Genomic DNA, 19,843 nt, shown 5'->3' with positions numbered 1-19,843 from the left:
TAAAATTAAAACCACAAAAAGGTTAAAAAGGTTAAACTCAAGAGAAAGCAGTCCCAGTCAATATAGTCAATTTCACCGTCTCCTAAATCTAAACGACATTTCCTAGAATGTGTAGCATTGGATTGGATTTGGTTCCGTCTGTGAGCGCTGTTATAATGTCAGAGAAAATAAATGCAATCACGCGGCCGTTGTGCCTCAATTACTTTCGTGATTTGCTGCTACACTTATGTCCGGTCGGCATGAACGAAGCATTGGGGGTTTCAACTGTAACACAAAATGAAATATTGTTAATGGGTCCAGTGAACATAAGAAATGATGTGATGGTTATGGGTGTTTCTAATTGTTAATATCTCAATATTTCTTCCCAATTGCTATTTTTCTTTTATATATATATATAGGATATAAAATATTGTTTGAGGCTTATCTGTTCTGACATTTTCTCATGTCATTTATTAAGTTTTAAAACCCATAAAATCACTTCTTAAAATATATTTAATGTAGTTGTTAAATTACTTATTTTATTAGATTTTTTCTAACACTAAGCAATGATAAATGTGGTTTTCTCTCTTACAACTTTTTTCGAAAAAGAGAAAGTTTAAATCATATATCTTTGTTATATGTATAATTGTTTATTCAATGGCTGATTTTTGTAAAAATTTACAAAAAGTTTTAACAAAAAATTTACAAAAAAATGGAGAACGAGAGATCGAGAGAGAGAGAGAGAGAGCGAGAGAGGTGGTTGTGGGTATTTGGGAGGTGGTTTGCCACTCCTAGTGGCATTTGAGAGTTGTTTGACTACCACATTTGAAAAGAGATGGTTCGGCTACCTCAAATTGAGCATTTGGAAGTGGCAAAATAACCCTCCAAAAATCATTAGAGATGGTTCAACCACTCTCAATCGGGCTTTTGGAGTGACCGAATCAATTCTAAAAGTCATTGTAAATGGTTTGGCCAACACAAGAGCCAAGCTGAGGGTGGCCACCCTAATAGTCATTGGGAGGTGGTTTGGCCACCCCCAAATGCTCAATTGAGGTGGTTCCACCACTCCTCAGTCTCCAAAAGTGGTGGCTAAAAGTGATGTGCTGATGCTGACTCAAACATATGCACACATATCAAAATTTGATTAAATATGATATATCTATCCGCCTATGCATCATTGCTTACTATTAAAAAAGCTGGTTGAGAGAATGATTTGATAATGATGTATACTTTTGAAGAGTAATTTTATGCATTTTAAACCTTGTTATAGAGTGGTTTGAAATAAGGTCAAACCAAGTGAAACACTTTCCCCATTTTTTATCCCCATAAGAATAGAGTAGATTGTAGATTGTAGATTGTCAGACCTTGAATCAAGACTGATGAATGCTAATAAAACTAACAGTAAATAAAGGCAGGTTCTTGAATAATGGTTTAATGGTCACTATTAGGTCTTTGTTCTTGGGTCAGGCAGTAATAGATCCCTGAATACAGGAGTCTCTTACAATTCAACATTATGGGCCATGGAGAGAACCGCTTTTTTCTTTCAAAAAATGGATGCCAATCATGAAATATGGGGCCAGCTGAGTCCCATCTTCTTGATAAGCAAATGTGATTGAGAATTTTACCCCAACTTTTATATATATATATATTAAGAGACAGAGTCACTGTTTCTTGATGGGAGAGTCAAGTAAGAAAACGTACAAACTACAAATTTGCAAAGCTAGGGATATTTGAATACGTTGTTGCAACCAAGTGATTGATGAGAAAATATGATGAACAATCTGGACTTTTTTACCCTCACCAATTACACATTGAAGTTAAGTGTGACAATTTTTGACACAATTTGCCAATTCGATACGAACTCAACATAAAATTAAAAGGTTATGATTGAGGAGTTTGAACCATTTAATTAAATAAATCGAATTAGAGTTAACCTATATAGTCTTATATCCATACTTTGATACGATCCGAACCCACATACATACACGAATTACCACTCATAATTGAAGCCAATGATAAGACTTTTTGAAACATAAACTTTGGTAATAGACCCTTGAAATCCTAAGATGATCCTGTTAATAAAAAAATGTGGACTATTTTTGCCGAAAGATTGCTTTGAGGCTGCATATATGATGAATAAGAGGTTCATAAGAGACGTGGGGGTGGGGAGACTTTTCTTCCTTTCTCACTTCTTTTTCTTGGAGACTCTGATTTGATAATAGTGGGTAGGTAAGATATATGTATCTAGCTCTTCAATTGTTTTTCTCGTGTGTTGCCCACCCAGGTGACAAAACCGGGCCCGTCAAAAGCTTGCTGTTGACATATTACCCATCGTCTCTTAAATACAAATGTTTCTATACAATTTTTCTCACTTTAGTAGGTTTATAGCCTATTATTTCAAACAAAGAAAGAACTAAAGCATAATCCATTTAGCTTCATATTCCCACTCCGATCTCTTTTTTTCCACAACCCTTTTTCTTCCTCTAGTTAGATCTAGCTAGAGGGGCTAGCTATATGATACATCTAATACGTGAAAGGGAGTGACCGGGACAAAAAATAAATGACGGAATCACGTAAACAAAAGATTTGAACTCTCAAAAACTTTATATTGATATCGTGTTAAATCGTCAATTATTTTAAAAGTAAGAAATAATTTGAAATGATTAATTTAATAATTTAATTAATACACAAAACAATTTGTTAAAGTCAAAGTCTGGTAGAATTTACTGGTGAACTTCGTATTGGGTGTCTAAACTTTTTGGAGTAACGTAGATATTCAGCGACACATGTTTGAATAAAATGTAGTAATTTGTATATTTCTTTTGACTTAAGATTCAATGGCCATTACAAGTTGATCAGTTTTCACACATGAAATTCAACCTGCGTTTAGAAAACTAGAGAAAGAGTTAAATTAGTGACTGTGTCACGTACGTTGCAGAATCCTAAAGTAAAGTGGTCATCATTTCAAATATTTTCTTGGCATTAATATTCAAACAAAAATTGAAGGTCCATCATATAAATTTTAGACAGAATTCGCTATTAAAAATTTGCTTCTAATTTTTACTATGTGTATAGGATTCAAGGATCCTTGCAGACAAATTGGAGCATGCACACAAAAAGGTCATATAATTATAAACTGGTCCCTCATTTTAAATTGCCAAATAGAACAAATATGTTAATCAAATGATTAAATTAATTAATTTTTTATTAGTTTAAGTTTTTAAGATAAGTGAAGTTTAATTTAGTAGGAATAGAGGTTTTACTCTTATTTTAGTTAAATATTTTACGAATTGAACTTCACTTATCAAGAAAAATGTTAAAATTACTCGTTAAATGACTAAATTCATTATTTTTTATTAGCTTAATTTTTTTTTAAAAAAAAAAACAAAAAAAAAAAAGAAGAAAAAAAGGGAAGTGAGGATTTATCAAATTGATTGTGTGGGCTTATCATAAAACGTATGTATGTGGCACAAATTAAATATACAGAACCTATAATCATTGCACACTTTGTTGTCTCAAGCTACCACAGATTAATTATTTCATAATATTGGCCGGAAAATCGTTGCATGGAGATAAGATAAAGTGACGTCAGTTACATGATATGTTCAAAGTCTCAAACTTGGCCCGCCCAACACATTTTTAAAGCAATGAATCATTGCCTATTTCGGGGAAAAGGTCCCAAGGGATGAAATCAATGTCTTATTCATGAGTTTCGACATCCATGGAATTTGATTTGGAATATTAACTCTAAGACTATGTATAAGAAAGTAATGACAAATTCATCTGGCCGGGCAACCGCCACAAGATACTCATCGTTGGTTTTCTCCGCCGCCGGCCAACCCAAACGCCCCCAATTCTCTGATCAGTATGAGAAGGTGGAATCCAGTGTGGTGTTGTCGCCGGGCGGGGTTTATACATGTTGCGGTTAGAAATGAATTGGGGTTTGATTGTTTGTTGATTAAAGTATTGGGGTTGTACATATTTTCAATTGATTTCTAAGTTCTTCAATGAGCATAGAAAATTTAGACAGTTAACCGTCAAAAATACCTGAAAAACGAAATTTAGACCCATGCAAATGCAATATACCTGTTGGGGAGAAAATTGGCAATTAAGTTTAATTAAATTTTACGCATTATTAAGAGAGGTTTGGCGTTACAAATCGCGGTTGGAACGGTCCCCAAACTCCAAAGAGAGACAGTTGTCAAGGCTAATGGTCTGTCGCACGAGCATTTCTGCCTCAAAAGGCTCACCACTCCAAAACCCTTTGCACGTGACCCCACTAAGCAATAGAAGATGCCCGACCTCGTCTAGTTCGCCCCGGCGAGCCTCGCATGTCCCAACAACCTGCAATGTTGGATAACCACGATAATTACATTGTACGTGACATCCATTCAGGACGTCCCATCAGCCCAGAAAATGTGGGCACCATGTCCACTCGTGCAGAGGGTGGCCCACCTCCTGCAGAGGCCACACCGGACCGGCGTCCAACGGTACATGTGTCGAGACGAGAGCCAAACCCATCCAACACGGATCCCAAGGAAATCGAACGGTGGATAATTAGGGATCACTGAGGATTGTCCGATTGTGTGGCCCTATAAGCTCTTGATCATGTAAACGCATACGTATAAAATGAAGTAAATTTCAATGAGAACATAGAGCATATTCAGAAACAACTGTTCTTCTCCTTTTTTCATGCATTAACTAACTCTTTGTGTGCCCCTATTACACTTGCTTAGTTGCTTCCCGCGTTTTAGTCTTAATCCCTCCGTGATCAGAAACTGTGTTAACAATACCCATAATTATATGCAACAACCAACACAGTTATGCAGGAGAATAATATAATATTAAGATATCAAACCAATATGAAATTATTAATCCACTTAAAAAAAAAAATTAAAAAAAAAAACTGCAAAATTGATCTTACAATGCATCAATTATAAGTAGAAAGATCCTCCCATTTTAAATAAAACTGAGAGGATCAAGTTAGTGTAAAATGATGGGTAATATTGTCTTAACATTAAAATTGACGGATAATATTTACAATATTACTACTCCTTTTACGCTAAATGGATACTCTCCATTTATGAAGAGAATCTTATTTCCAATATAAGTAGAAGCACAATCTTGCAATGCGTTTAATGCTATGAAATTGAACATAATGCTATTGAATTAATTATCATTTAATAGTATCAATTTTCAATAAGATTTGGGTTTATCAGATAAAATCATAATTAAAGATATCAACTCCAACTATTTATGATAGTGAGGACAATTTTTTTTTAAAATTTTCTTTGACATATTCACACAAGAGAGTTTAGAGGGATTCGAATTAGTGAGGACAAATGTTTTTGAGAAATGATAGAGATACAACTTAGAGACATAACTTTGGCCAAATTTTTCTCTTATGTGGTCATTTAAAAAACAAAAAAAAACACAAAAAATATATATATATTTTTTGAAGTAATAACATCCAATGTTGTCCTTTTTTTATTTGGTATTTAAAAAAAAAAAAAAAAAAAATTGTCTTTTTCTTCAAAATAATGACCAATTTTTTATTTTTTTAATATCATACTATAATTGTAGGCCTTAATTAAGAGTATTAACTATAATTAAAGATTTATTTATTTTTTTACGAAATAAATCTTTATTATCCATTATTATTTGGTGGCCTTACACGGTTGTCTAATTGGCCTAATGATCTAGCCGGCCCTGAGAATAATTTATTTATTGGATAACTTTACTTAGGATTCCTAAACTACTACTCGTTTTGAGAAAACCCCTCAAATTTCAAAAACTCTCAATTTCATCCCCTAAACCCAATTTGATGCAACTGACCCCGTCAATTTTTTCCGTTAAAGACTTAAACCCCAATGGAAACCACTCAAAATATCAAATTACCCTTCAATTTTAGTGTTTTTTTTTTTTTCCCCCAATTTGAAATTAAGGGTAAATTTGAAATTTTATAAAAGTTTCAAGGGTATAAAATTCATTTCATCACTTTTAACATCTACAAATTGATGGAGGAAAATTGCATCAAATTGAAAGTTAAAGGGATGACATTTTGAGGCATTTCAAATTGTGTGGTAGTTTAAGGGTCCTTTGTGAATTTTCTCATTTATTTATTTAATGAGCAACTCCCTGCTCCTACCCTCACTCTCCTTTTTTTTTTTTTTTTTTTTTTAAAAAAAAATTATTATTATTATTATTATTATTATTATTTTATATTTGTAGGTGTTCTCCGACCAAATCAGCAACTTTGGCATTTCTGCTATGCGTCCGTCCACCTTCCACCATGTTATACCATTCAACTCCTACTTGGCTGCTACTGTTGCTGCTTGCTGGTTGTTTGTTTGTGTTTTTTTTTTGTTTGAATAAGATGTTTCTTCTCTCTAGATTTGCCCTCATAAGTGAGGAGGAATAATTAGGTGTGAGAAGTTATTTCTCACGGCTTGGATAATTAGGTGTGAGGGGTTATCTCTCATAGTCGGTTTAAATAAATTTTGTTAGAAAATTTGGCTACCAATATCTTAGATCTAGTCTGCTCGGAGCATATCTGTTCTTTAACTGTATTTATATATGGATTAGCGAAAAATTGAAGTCATAGATAGCACCTAATTGTAAAATGATATAATTTTTGAAGAGCTTTATGCTTTGTACTATAAAATTTTTTTGTTCTCGTGGCATCATTGTAATCCTTCATAATGCGAAGATTGTTAAAAGGTTCTATGTGGCTGGCTAGCAGTTGATACATGGGGACATGTTTTGAAGCTAAAGAGGATAACAATCTTTCTCTTGTGGAGTATGAACTACTTAATGTCTTTGAAGAATGATTGTATCTTATGGAAGTCAATGTTTTGACATTAGGGGTTTGATTCCTGTTTCCTGAAATTCTGTACAATCTTGTTGATTTTTTTTTTTAATATGTGATAAATGCAAGTAATTGTGAATTTGGGATGCATTTGGAGAAGTTGGTCAATGATGCAGCTTTGTCCTATCCATTGTTGTACTTTGAAAAGTAAATATCACATTTTCAACAGAATTGAGTGAAAGCAACTTTGACTACTTGTTTTATAATATTGTCGATTTGGGTTTATTAAACAGGTGAAAAAAAAAAAAAATTGGTATAATATTGAAATCCTAAATTCCCATAGAAGAGGAAAGAGTAGTAGTATTAACTCTTCATACTAGAAAGTAATTCACAAATTGATTTGATTGCAAAAGATAACACATCGATTATGATAATAACTTTATAAATTTATAAACTTTAAATTTATAAATTTATAAATTTTATTTATCGATTAAGAGAAAACATTTGCATATCAAGAACCCTTCCCTGACATATTAATTACCAGGGCCACCGAAACATAAACAAATGGTGTTGTGATTAGAGCAAGAAGCACTCGCATATTTTGCTTTAAGGATAGCCTGGCATGAAGCAATGCATTGAGGAAGAGCGCATGGATTCATCAACACGCCGAACACTGCTTCAGCTGTGTTGGGCCCAGCCGCCATGAACATCAAGCCCACAAGAAGTAGCACCATTCTCCATTGGATGCGTTCCATTGAAATTTGAAAGGGTTTGAAATCTGAATGATTTTCAATTAGTCTCCATGCAATGTATATATAGTAGTAAAAATTATAGGCTAACGACAATAAAATCGAAAAAGAATTAATAATAGTAAAGATATCAGGGTACCATATTTGGAAGGAAATCTTAACGAATCACCCTAGTAAATGAATAATTTACTTACCCAAAAGAAACGGTTGTCAGTTAGATTAGATTTATACCGGCTAATTTAATACATACATATCCCGGTAACAAATATGCTATTTACTTACCCTACGCATTATTTCTTTCTCACTCTCTCCTTTTGTTTTTGGGTTTTTCTCTAAAGCAAAATACTTACTTGACCATTAGAATCTGAATGTTTTTTCTTATTTTGCAGGCAACCCGTCGACCAAATATGGTCATTTGGTGGATGACGCCAAGAGTCTTCGCCAACGAATTCAGTTTTGGCGTTTTATTCATGTGAAGAGGGGGAGGCTAACAAAGCTACACACCGACTTGCGAAAATGGCGCTCTCCATCTCGGAATATATCAGCTGGAGGGAACATATACCCCTATGCATTATGGATATTGTAATCACAGACCAAGTCGGCTTGGAGTACTGAAATTTTGGAATCCCACCTCTAAAAAATAAAAAATGAAGAAGAAGAAGAAGAAGTAACCCGTCGACTGGTCCAGTTATCCAAAAATATGCTTCAACATACCCTTTATTTAGATCATAAAAAGGATTCCATCTCATATGACATGACAAAGAGACTTTGCTAGTTAAGCTAACTCATAAACAATTAAATTTAACAAAAAAATAAAAAATAAAAAACTGTTGTGATTCAATAAAAGGAAGAGATTCACTTTCAAGAGAAATATAAAATAAGTTCGCAATTTTAAAAGGTTTAAAACTGGGGATAGACTAGGATCACCTCTTACGTTAGGTAGAGGCCCAAAAAACCTCCAATGCACTGCAATTAAGTTTTTTAAAAATTTATTTCAGACAATCAAGTGGAATGCTATCAATAAGACGTTTGTTTCCCTTTTATCCCCTAAAGTAATGGGACTTTCAAAATCACTTTTAAATTTTAGCCCAATAATAATTTAAAAGTCACATCACTTTGTCAATGGGTGCCTATAACTTGTTAATAAATTTTATACGACATAGAATGGGAAGGAATGGATACATTTATAGCAATTCCCATGTTCAAATAATCCTAAACTTCTATGTTCTGGCATAGAAGCAACCAAAGAACATGCTAATACACCGAAAAAAAAAAACCATTTTCTTCCTTTCTGGATTATATTTGATCGTATCACTAATTTCACACTCTCCATCTCCCTTGGACTACATAAATTTGGCGCACCGTAACGAGCAAATAAGTAAAAAGTTTTATGCTCCCTCTTTCTTAGAGTCATTGATCTACACCAACATCACCCCACCGGACTTTGTATCTTGCTGCAAGATAGTGTGCACCGACAGGACCCCGACTCCCATGTGGATAATACTCCGGGATAATCTTCTTCTCTTCTAGCTCTTTTAACAGAGGTGTGAAGAGCGACCAAGCAGCATCCAGTTCATCACTCCGGATAAACAGCCTTCTTTCCCCTTCAACAGCATCGAGCAGAAGCCTCTCATAAGCATCTGGAATCTCCTTCGAATATCTACACATAATAAAGGAGTTCGGTTGAAATTGATAAGAACACTCATGAAGTAGCACTACAGTCGAAGCCCATAGTCAGAGCTGACTTTTTTCAAGATTTGTCAAATGAACAACAGAAAACAACAATTGACCAATTTAGATCTCTGGGTTGTCTCCAGTTCAGCATCAACAAAGACTAAACATTCAAACAGGAGTGACACTTGGGGAGAGACTTGAATAGAATAGTTTTGAAATATACAAGACAAAAGCAAAAACAAAAACCAAAAAAAGGTTGTACCTTGCTGCATAATGAAGATTCAGATTACTTCGGTCCAGTCTCATTCCCAAACCAGGAACCTTGTTATTGATCTTTAAATAAATAGCTTCATCAGGCTGCACTCTAATAACAAGCTCGTTTGTAGCTCGATCAAGATCTGTCCCAAAGTTTCGATTATATAAATTTCCCGGCACATGCCTAAACTGTACCCTTATCTCAGCCCTGTGGAAAGAGTAAGTAATAAATAATATAGAATGAAGAAGACCAAGACAAACAAAATATGACTAAGAGGTTCCTCCTGAATTCTGAATACCTCTTTGTATGTAATGCTTTCCCAGCCTTCATTAGAAAAGGCACCCCATCCCATCTTGCATTATCTATGAAGAGGGCAGCTGCTGCAAATGTTGGAGTTAAGCTGTCCTTGGGTACAGTCTTGTCATCGGTGTAGGCCGGGTAAGTAACACCACCTTTTGTGTGGCTCTTGTACTGCCCTGTGACCACGTTTTCTAGCTGTAATGGCCTCATTGAACGTAAAACTTTGACCTAGAAACCAGTAAAAGAAATCATTTTTCTAAGTAAAAAAGAACACAGAAGAACATCTTAGGAATTGCCAGAATTGAGGTTCATCTTTGGACCAGGGAAAACCTTTTCATTTCTGATATCTTCTGCGTCCAAAGTAACCGGCGTTTCCATGGCAAATAGGGCTAGTATCTGAAGCAGATGGTTCTGCATTATGTCTCTTATTATCCCATAATTATCAAAGTACCTAGATTCAGTCAAAGAAAAAAAAAATTGTAAGTTCTAAATCATAATTAAAATACAAACGTCTGTTAGAAAATTACCCTCCACGTCCTTCAGTGCCGAAGTCTTCAGAGAATATCAACTGTACATTCCTTATATACTGCCTTGACCATAATGGCTCAAAAATGAGGTTAGAAAACCGGAGTACGGATAGGTTTTCCACAAGCTCCTTTCCCAGATAGTGGTCTATCCTGCAAAGGAAATTGTCCATACAATCAGATTTATAGTCAATATATGCGTGATAAAAAACCAAACTTGGTTGGAAAAACTCACCTGAATATTTGATCCTCCTTAAGGTACTGTTTGAGACCTTTTGTCAACGCGGCTGAGGATTCCGAATCTCGACCAAAGGGTTTCTCCACAATGACCCTGGTCCAGCCATTACCAGATGAAGCTGACGAGCTTGCACATCTTACAGCATCTATGAATATATTTGGAGGTATTGACAGATAGAAGAGGCGATTTGAAACCCTTCCACCCTGCAGAAGCAGCTCCTCGTTGTCAAATAAATGTACTTAAATACATGTGCAAATCGTGGAAAGAGAAGAATTTCATTAGAGACAGAGAACAAAAGCTTCTTGTCCTATCTTGATCTTGAAGAAGAAACAAGACAGTCAACAAATGAAATATTTACAGCAGTGCCATTATGCTAAAAGTCCTGACAATTTTTACTACAATTGGATATAATGTAAAGGAATAATTCTTATGAGGGCTTATTTAGGGCCATTTCCTGATAAATATATCTCTCGTTTTGGAAGACCATAAATTGTGAGAAGACCAAAAGTGTGGTGAATGCATCACAGGGAAGTTAGGATCTTAACATCCAAGATAGACACTCCTATTGATGAAAGTGAAGTCAGTAAGCATCATCAGCAAGCCAGATTTTGCTATAACTTCCCTCTAAAATAATATAGCATCACCACTGTAAGTTAAATGACCATGTAACATTCTATCACGTGCAGCCACACACAAATTACCTCATGTTCCTTCAGCTTCTTGTCTAACTCTGCAAAGTTTTCTTGCGAATCATACTGCCCAGAATGGTAGAAACACCTTCTAAGAAATTGCTCCATCTTTTCACTGCAGTTCTCTCTGAAAATTCAGCAGAAAGAATATATATCACAACTGAAAAACTAAAAAAAAAATCCTAAAGCACAATAAAATACACCATGCATAGTATGGAATACTATATAACCAACTTCCAGTGGAGAAACTACATTGATACATGTATACCAACTACGCTTCAAGTGGCAAGCAAAATGCAGATTGATTTACCTCTTATCAATTCTGCAAGTAAGGGTCTTGCTAACCATGTTTCTGAGTTCAGCATCGGTCATCTTACTCCGAGCGTAACCACACACAGTAAAGTGCTGCGGAGAAATACTTCCATACTTTAATGTCAAGCAACAAAATATTGAAAATACAGTAATACGAACCTGACCATCAATAAAAGAACATCAGGAAAAGAAGTTAAAAAGAAAGAAAGTAGAAACCTTAGGAAGACAATCCTCATAATAGAGTGCAAAAAGTGCAGGAAATATCTTCTTCTTGGCAAGGTCCCCAGAGGCTCCAACCACAGTAATACTAACAGTGGAGTCATTTTCATTGATGCCAAATCCCACTGCATCTTTACATTCGTCCGGAGATGGAACCGACAACAGCCCATCTTTCAATTTCTTAAAAGGAGTCTCATTTTCAATTGGGGTTATTGTAGAGGCCACCGCACCTACACCCAATTTCCATCCAAGTTAACAAAAAATTGACAATTCCAACTCTTGAAATAGACAAAGTAGTGAACATGTTTAATCATATATTAAAATGGACCAAATGAGTCAGTAATTTGACAATTCCCATCTGGTTACTCAGAAAACTGAGAAATGGAAGTAAAGATATGAATCTTATGACTCTTCTTTGTTATGTTAACCATGCCATATCAATCAGGTTGAACTGAATAAAACAAGAAAAAATCTAAATATTCAAAAAAATTATTTCCAAATGTTTTTTCTTCGATTCTGATTATAATATTTAGACAAAACACAAGTCGTTTCAGAAATCAACAAGAATAATCGTAACTGAAACACTAAGATATATTCCTAAATGGGTATCAGCTAATTGAAAAGAAAGAGAGAAACCAACCATCTTGCATGCGGGCCACAGACTTCGTTTGGGACTGTAGGGAATAGACCTTGGCCGCGAGAAAGCGCTTAGGAACCGAAGAGACCGACACCCTTTGAAAATGGCCGAGATTAGACGATGACGATGACGATGAGGAAGACGAAGAAGAAGAAGGTCCAAAAGACGACGATTGTAATGGTGAATACGAACGGCAGTGTGTTGAAGAAAGGGCCGCCATCTCTGTCTCTCTCTTTGCTTCCTCTGTTGGCTAATGAAAGAATTTTTATATAAGAGTCAAGTCCAATGATGTTTCAGGGTGCGAAGAAAGAAGGCGAGGGTCACGGCAACTTAGGAAACACCGAGGGTTAGAAGGCCCTTGAGATCTCCGAAAGGCTGCTTTGTCCTGCCAACAAATTTTAAGAGATGGAAAATAGAGAGAGAGAGAGAGACAAAGACCAAGTGGAATTTGATTCTTGTTTTAGGTTAATTATGTAAATAACAATAATGTTTACCAGATTATAATGACTTGTTTTGTAGCCCGACTCTGTAACATGATAATGGGCCTAACATTATGCATGTTAAATGTGCCTCCATATAAGGTTTTGACTTTGTTTTTTTTTTTTTTTTTTGGTTTAAGCAATGGCAAGAAGAAAAGTTACAATTAATTAGGTGGGTTGATTAAATGGTTGAATGAGTCAATGACACTGTTATATTAATAATATGAAATAAAAATGTGATTTTTAGTATTACTCAATATAAAGAGTAACTGATCTGCTGTCACGTCAATATTATAAAATAAAAATATAATTTTTTAACATTTCTTTATCTATCTTGAGAACATGTAATTTTTTGTAGTAAAAAAAAAAAAGTAATTTTCATATAATTTTTTAATAAGATTAATAAATATTAATTTTAAAAATTTTGTTTAAAAGAATTTTGGAAGAGAATTTATACTTGTAAGTAAAATATGCACATTGCGGAGTGTGGAATAAAAACATCGAATTTGGTTTATATTTTTTTGTTTTTCTTCTTGCTTAGTAGTCAATTTAGTGGATACTTTTGAGGTGGAATATGCGCTAACCCAGAATAAAGTCTAGAAAAATAGAGTAGAACACTAGAACATCTTACATTCTATTTGCCTTTCTATGGAAGAGAATTCAGGTACGTGTCCTAGACACCCCCACTAAATGTCAAAGTTAGTCATGCTATACATCACATTTTTGTCTTTTTTTATTTTTATATTTTGTTGATGAATCAATTAGCCATTAAATTAATTATTATTTTAAAAAAATAATATAAAGTTTAATTAGCGATGTCACATTAACAAAGTAGGATAAAAATATTGTATATAGCATTACACCACACTTTTATTTCATTTTGTTGATATGATACTGTTAACCAATTATTTTTTAAAAAAATATATATAAAATAATTAACAATACTATATCAATAAAATAAATAAAAATATGGGTGTATAAGATTACTCAATGAGTTGGGTCAGAGCTCTTTTATCTTAAATCTAGTGGCTTAAATAGGAAGTTGGGCTGGGGAGGATTGATTTAAGAGTTGGGCTCTGGGCTTTAATATACTACTACATCGTGGAGCGCTATAGGGCCAACGAGCACACACTGAAGGGTTCACCATGAATCGGCCACTCTAGGAAAACCCAATTTGATTTTCATTACAAACAATTTAATAATTCAAAAATCAAGTTTGGCCCAGTTCGGTGAGGCCTTTACACACGTAATTTGCGGCAACAAACTTTCTCTTTACTCCAGACTCAACCCAAACATTGAAATGGGCTAATGCATGCCCTCTTTGGATAAAGTACACGTTCAAAATTGTCCGCCAAATAACAAATGTTAAAAAAAAAAAAAAAAAAAATCCCATATTGGAATGATAGGAATCTTTTATAATTGGGTGTCCAAATCATAGCTTACAAAGAATTTTGATTTCGAGTAATTTGTTGTAGTATTGTCAGTAATTTGAGTAACAAATATAAGAGAGTTTTTATAGAATCTATCTAGCTAAACATACAGACAGGTAATCCAAAACTTATTTGAGCATTTGGGTCTCATATTAGTTATTTCATTCTAAATTGTCCAAAACAAGTGAACTCTACAACCCCTATACTCTCGATTGCCCAAGATTCCAAGTCTCTTCCGGCTACGGCTGTGATTTTATACAGCAACATATTTAAATATTTAATGATTTAAAGTCACAAGAAAAACCTACTCTACCCTCCCCCAGTCCCACCAAAACCAAGAATTGGGTATACTCAATAAATAAGACTTGTGTACACAATTATTGAAGGATTTGAATTTTAACAATTTGTTGTTCAAACATTATGTGAGAAATCGCGTGAAATCTGCTAGCTAAAAAAAAATTTAGATTGTTCGGTCACTTAATCGGTTAGATAAATTCATGTATACTCTCTCAAATATGCTGATCAGATTGCTAGGCAATTGGGCGAAAATACTTATCAATGATTGAAAACCTCAAAACATATGGACAATTGACATTATTGTTGCCTGCAAGGCTGCACTCACTTAAAAAAGAGAAAGCTTTTTCCCTTTTGTTTTTTCTAGGTAGAAATACGGGCACGAGTTCGTTAAAGATGATCAATTTGGGCACGGAAATAATGCATTTTGTCACCAACTCATGTTCCTTGTTTTTAGCCCATCTCTTCGGTGCTAAGGAAGGAATTTTAGCAGTGAAGAGGTCAAAGGTCAATTTATACACGCTGGCCCATCTCAGTTGAACCTCCCGAATCCCTGGCAATAAATCTCCTTCCCATGCCCCACCGCACAAAGGGCTTCCAGCTTCCGAAACTAAGGAATCTCTTTAATTCCTTGTCACGGGTCACCAAAAGCAAGTGGCCATCAAATCTAATTGTAATATTGAAAAAAATAAAAAAATAAATCCTTTTTATATTTTCAGTCTAAAATCTAATTAATGATAATGTTAAAGTGTTTTTTTTTTTTTTTTTTAATAAGTAAGTAACGTTAAAGTGTTGATTAAATGATTAAATTTATATATTCCTATAAACTTAAACTCTTGAGGTAAGCGATGATTTGACATGATATTAGAGACAAAAGTCTCGAGTTTGAACCGTCACACCATCAATTCACCGCCAATTTTAATTACAAATTTGATGTGTTGGACCTCATATAAGTGTTATAATATAATTAAATTATTAAATTTACCTTTTCATGTAAGCTTAAATTTTTAAGACAAGTGGTGATTTAACATGGTATCTTACCTATTAAAAAATGTAAAAATATTTATTAAATGTTTAAATTTAACTCTTTCTATAAATTTAAACTAATGGGATAAGTGTGGATTTAATTTTTTCAAGCTATTCGGTGGCATTAAAATATTTAAACTATGGTCTCGACGTAGTGTACAGTGTATTTTTGAGTACATGTTTAATTATAATATTCATTGTGGGTCAGATATAGACCTCAGCATTCACTCTTCAAATTATTTAAGAATTCAAAGATTTTCACTATATATATATATATATATATATATATATATATCTCGGTTTATATCTCGGTTTAATTATAATATTCATGTGTTTAATTAATTCTATTATGTTTTAGTTTTAATGTGAAAGGGGATGTGATGTCACCATTTGTCACAATCTCATATATCAAAATTCAAAACTCAAAAGTGTACGAGTTTTTTTTTTTTTTTTTTTTTTTTTTTTTTTTTTTTTTTTTTCAGTTGTTCTTATACACCTCTATATGTACTCACAATCTCATATATCAGAAAGAGGATGATGGGGGAAGAAGATGATGAGTTGAGTTGGCATTTGGATGATGAAGATCATGAACTATGTCCCTTGTTTTTTGCATTTTGTGTATTACTTTCAAAAGAATGCACTGTGTACATATTTTTCAGGTTAATTATAACTTAATTGTTATATGATAACATGACATCAAGCTGTTCTTCAGAGCACACAAACTGAGCATCTTTCGAGATTTCTATACCTAAAAGAAATGATAATTCCACGGTTTATTATACTAATTTTCTCTTCTTTTTTGGCAGGGTGTTTATTATACTAATCGTGCATGCTTTAATTAGTACAAATTAACCAATCATTTGGGTTCAAGCCACATTTGTTTGTTGACCCTCGCAATAAACTCTTCAGCTCTTTTCTTCAGCTCCTCAGCAGGCAATCCAGCCTCTTCCTCTTCCTCTTCCTCTTCATCATCACCTTCTGCTTTAACAACTTCTTCTTCTTCTTCTTCTTCTTCTTCTTCTTCTTCTTTCAGTACTTCTTTTTCTTCAACCATATTCACACCGTCCTGATCAGTGAATTTCCTCTCTTCTTTTTGCTCAAGAAGTACTTGGGAGTCTCCATCATGATCAGCTTCAGAACTCCTCTCCTCTTTTCTCTCTTGAAGTTGAAGAGTAGTGGAGGAGTGTCCCCTGAGACTGCGACTCCTCTCGACATATTGGTCAAGAATTTCATTGACAGGGGATGAGTTTGAGCCCACAAGCTTTGATTCCCCCACGAGGAAGACGACAATGACATTGACTACTATGAACAAGCACTTGGGGTTGACGAAGAAAGCAGAAATATTTGGGAGAGAGATAAACAGAAAATGCTTCATTGAGCAGCATAGAGAAGGAAACCAGTACGGATATGAACATATTAAACTGCATGTTAATGCTGTGATAGAATGAAGAATTAGATCGTAAAGAAAATGACTTTTATTGTAACTATTCATGGCTCCATATTTTTCTGCCTTGATTGGATATTCCATATTGTGGAAGTGGGAAACAAGGAATTTTCTATGTATATATGGGTTCAAAAGCACTTTTGGCAAAAAAATACTGAGAAGAAAACTAGCTAAGGAGAGAAGAGTGGAGGGCTTGAAATTGCTGAGAGAGGCTAGCTTCACATGGCTGAAAATAGAGCAGTGGAAACAATGAGTTATATATAGTGAGAGAAAGCAGGAGGATATTTTGGTGGATTCCAGGAAAGCTAAGGTAGCTACTTTATAATTATTGTAATGCATGAAAGGGTTAGCTTTTTGAAAAGCCATGGCAGGTTGAGAATGTGTGTATGTTTAATTAGGTGCTTCTGTATTTTTTTTTTTTTTAGCCTCCATTTCCTTTCCACTCTCGCTGTTGATGGTTTTGAATTTTCCCCAAATGAGCATTTAATAAGAGACATTGAACATGCATGTATATAAAATAAAGTAAAAACATTCATATGGCACAAGAGATCAAGTAGTTTAATTTTTAAGCCCATATATATATATATATAACCAGCAGCGGAGCTAGGCGGGCTATGGCTCCCCTTCGCCCCTAGTTTTGTCCATGATTATAAATATCATTCTATATATGCATGATTGCATGTTGTTATTGGTCTTTTTTTTTTTTTTTTTGACATGTCCACACAAGAGAGGAAAGAGAGATTCGAACTAGTGACCTCCGCTTCATAAAGCGTGGTCTCTAGCCGATTGCATGTTGTTTTATTATAAGTTATATGTACATATATACAAAGACATATAAATCTTATATTCCATTTTCATGATAATTCAAAGAAAAAAAAAGTACCTAAAAAAAACTCAAAGAAAAAAAGTGTCAACCTTGTTCTAAATTGTGGTTTTAAATAATAATTTCAAACGAAAAGAGTGATTTTAAATAAAATGACAAAAATATGTTTTTTGAGAGTACCTTTTTTTTAAAAAAAAAAAAAAAAACTGTGGTTTGAAAACGTAAAAAAATTTATATTTTTAAATCGCAAGTAAATAGTGAATTTTAAAAAATAATATTTTCAAATCGTCCATTTTAAAATGCGCACATTTTAAAACCGTAAATTTAAACCACCCTATTTTAAGGTTAATAAGTTTAAAAAGTTACCAATAGAAAGCGCCGGCCATGTATTCCTACTTTTCTTGGGTGCATCATGCATGCGCATTGGAAGAGAAGCGGGTCCTCGTATTAAATATATGCCAAACGTTATTTCTATGCTTTTTCTAAGGCCCGTTATAATTGAAATGGCACGTGTGTTGGATTTAGAAAAAAGAGGTTGTAAAGTAAATGCACATTCGGTTTAAAAAATATTTAGTGTTGATGGAAACACCGAGAACAAGAACATCATGGTCATTGTCAAATAATATAGTTGGTTGCTTAGAACCAAAAATAAATAAATAAACTCGGTTTTCTTTTTCTTTTGCTGAGATAATCTAGTTAAGGGTTAAAGTAAATTTACTCACACACTTTTTAAATCCAACTTTTTATGCATGCCCATATATTCTTTTGGCTTGGCATGTTAATGTCCTCATGTTTAGATGGAAATAATGTTTAAACTCAAGATTTTTATTTTAATATATGGTTAAATTATGATTTATGTTAAAATTTCAAATTGATAAAAAAAATAATTAATATTCTAATATTTTCTTAGGTAATAAATTAGACTTGTTTGAGTAGCTAGCATGCATTATTTTGACTACTCAGGTTCAACGAATTGGCATATGCTTTTTGTAAAATGGACGGTTTATTTAGATTCCCCTCCAGAAGATGGCATCTTAGTAACGTGTTTGAAGCTGAAGGATGTTTCAAAGAAGGGACTTGAAAGTGACGTTGACATGAACAAAAAAAAAAAAAAAAAAAAAGGCATTACTTTCTTCTCCAAGTAGATTTGTCGCTATTTGTGGTGGTTTTAAAAAAGTATGGGTGGATGCGTTTCTTCGTCTGGGAAGAAAGTAAAAGAGAAATGGCGGTGGTATGATTTATGAGGGCGTGTTTCTATTCTATGTGCTACTCAAAAGAAAAGGACAGCTTCATTACTTTGACACTAGATATTTTTCTCCATATGATTTCTTTTTATTTGTTTATTTGTTGGGATTTTGGTCTAGAAATCGATCAACATAAGCTACATTTATTTTTATTTTGCTCGACTTTCCATAATAGTAGTAGGTCATCATCAATTCCTGTTCTTTTATACCGCCATTCTTATTGTTTTAGTTAATCAACAAATAGTACTTTTTTGTTAGAACAATTTTGCACCTGCAAAAAAAAAAAAAAAACAAAAAAACGAAATAAGCTATAAACCCTGTCAAGAGGGTAATAATTCCGATGCTGAAGAAAAAGAATGATATTTATCTTCAGAAAAATGGCAATTTAATAAAAAAAATAGTCATTATTACTTCAGGGTTTTTTATTTTTTATTTTGTTTTAAAAAAAAAAAAAAACCACATAAGAAAAAAATTGAGCCAAAATTTTGTGTCTATCATTTCTCAGTAATAAATGAGTAATGTTAGAGACTCTCTTTTAGTCTTTTTATCCTCTTAAAGCTGATGTGCTTTTAAAATTACCATTAAATTTTACATAAATCATACTTGAATTTTTGATTCAATGACGATTTTGAAAATCAAATCAGCTTTAGAAGGATAAGAAGATGGTTCTTAGCATTAATCGTAATAAATTGCAAAAATAAGCAAAATTTAGAGAAGA

General features: G+C 33.6%; 2 protein-coding genes across 2 annotated transcripts; both read right to left on the bottom strand.

Moving 5' to 3' along the window:
* Positions 1-8,701: 8,701 nt before the first annotated feature.
* G6PD2 (glucose-6-phosphate dehydrogenase 2) lies at positions 8,702-12,816 on the bottom strand. The gene is made up of 10 exons (XM_059591949.2): positions 12,389-12,816; positions 11,746-11,978; positions 11,528-11,622; positions 11,230-11,344; positions 10,526-10,731; positions 10,294-10,443; positions 10,097-10,217; positions 9,765-9,994; positions 9,473-9,673; positions 8,702-9,196 (listed from the first exon to the last, which is right to left on the bottom strand). Exons 1-10 carry the CDS (start codon positions 12,603-12,605, stop codon positions 8,947-8,949), a joined length of 1,818 nt encoding a protein of 605 aa, XP_059447932.2. The 5' UTR covers positions 12,606-12,816; the 3' UTR covers positions 8,702-8,946.
* Positions 12,817-16,401: 3,585 nt separating this feature from the next.
* LOC148586651 (uncharacterized) lies at positions 16,402-17,187 on the bottom strand. The gene has a single exon (XM_088516147.1). The coding sequence runs from the start codon at positions 17,140-17,142 to the stop codon at positions 16,471-16,473; it is 672 nt and encodes a 223-aa protein (XP_088372273.1). The 5' UTR covers positions 17,143-17,187; the 3' UTR covers positions 16,402-16,470.
* Positions 17,188-19,843: the final 2,656 nt, after the last annotated feature.

This window comes from Corylus avellana, chromosome 4, assembly GCF_965113065.1.
Source record: "Corylus avellana chromosome 4, dhCorAvel1.hap1.2, whole genome shotgun sequence".
NCBI classification, from domain to species: Eukaryota; Viridiplantae; Streptophyta; class Magnoliopsida; order Fagales; family Betulaceae; genus Corylus; species Corylus avellana.
Note: the sequence above shows the minus strand (reverse complement) of the source record. Positions and strands in the feature narration are given on the sequence as shown.

Bases quoted from the DNA above. Each gene is read 5' to 3' on its own strand.
- G6PD2 (XM_059591949.2), bottom strand. From the start codon at position 12,605: ATGGCGGCCCTTTCTTCAACACACTGCCGTTCGTATTCACCATTACAA. The intron at 10,732-11,229 runs GTAATTTGTGTG...CTGCTTCTGCAG, and splicing joins AGAAGCTGAAGGAACATGAG to GGTGGAAGGGTTTCAAATCG. The intron at 9,197-9,472 runs GTACAACCTTTT...TATTATGTGTAG, and splicing joins AATCTTCATTATGCAGCAAG to ATATTCGAAGGAGATTCCAG.
- LOC148586651 (XM_088516147.1), bottom strand. From the start codon at position 17,142: ATGGAATATCCAATCAAGGCAGAAAAATATGGAGCCATGAATAGTTAC.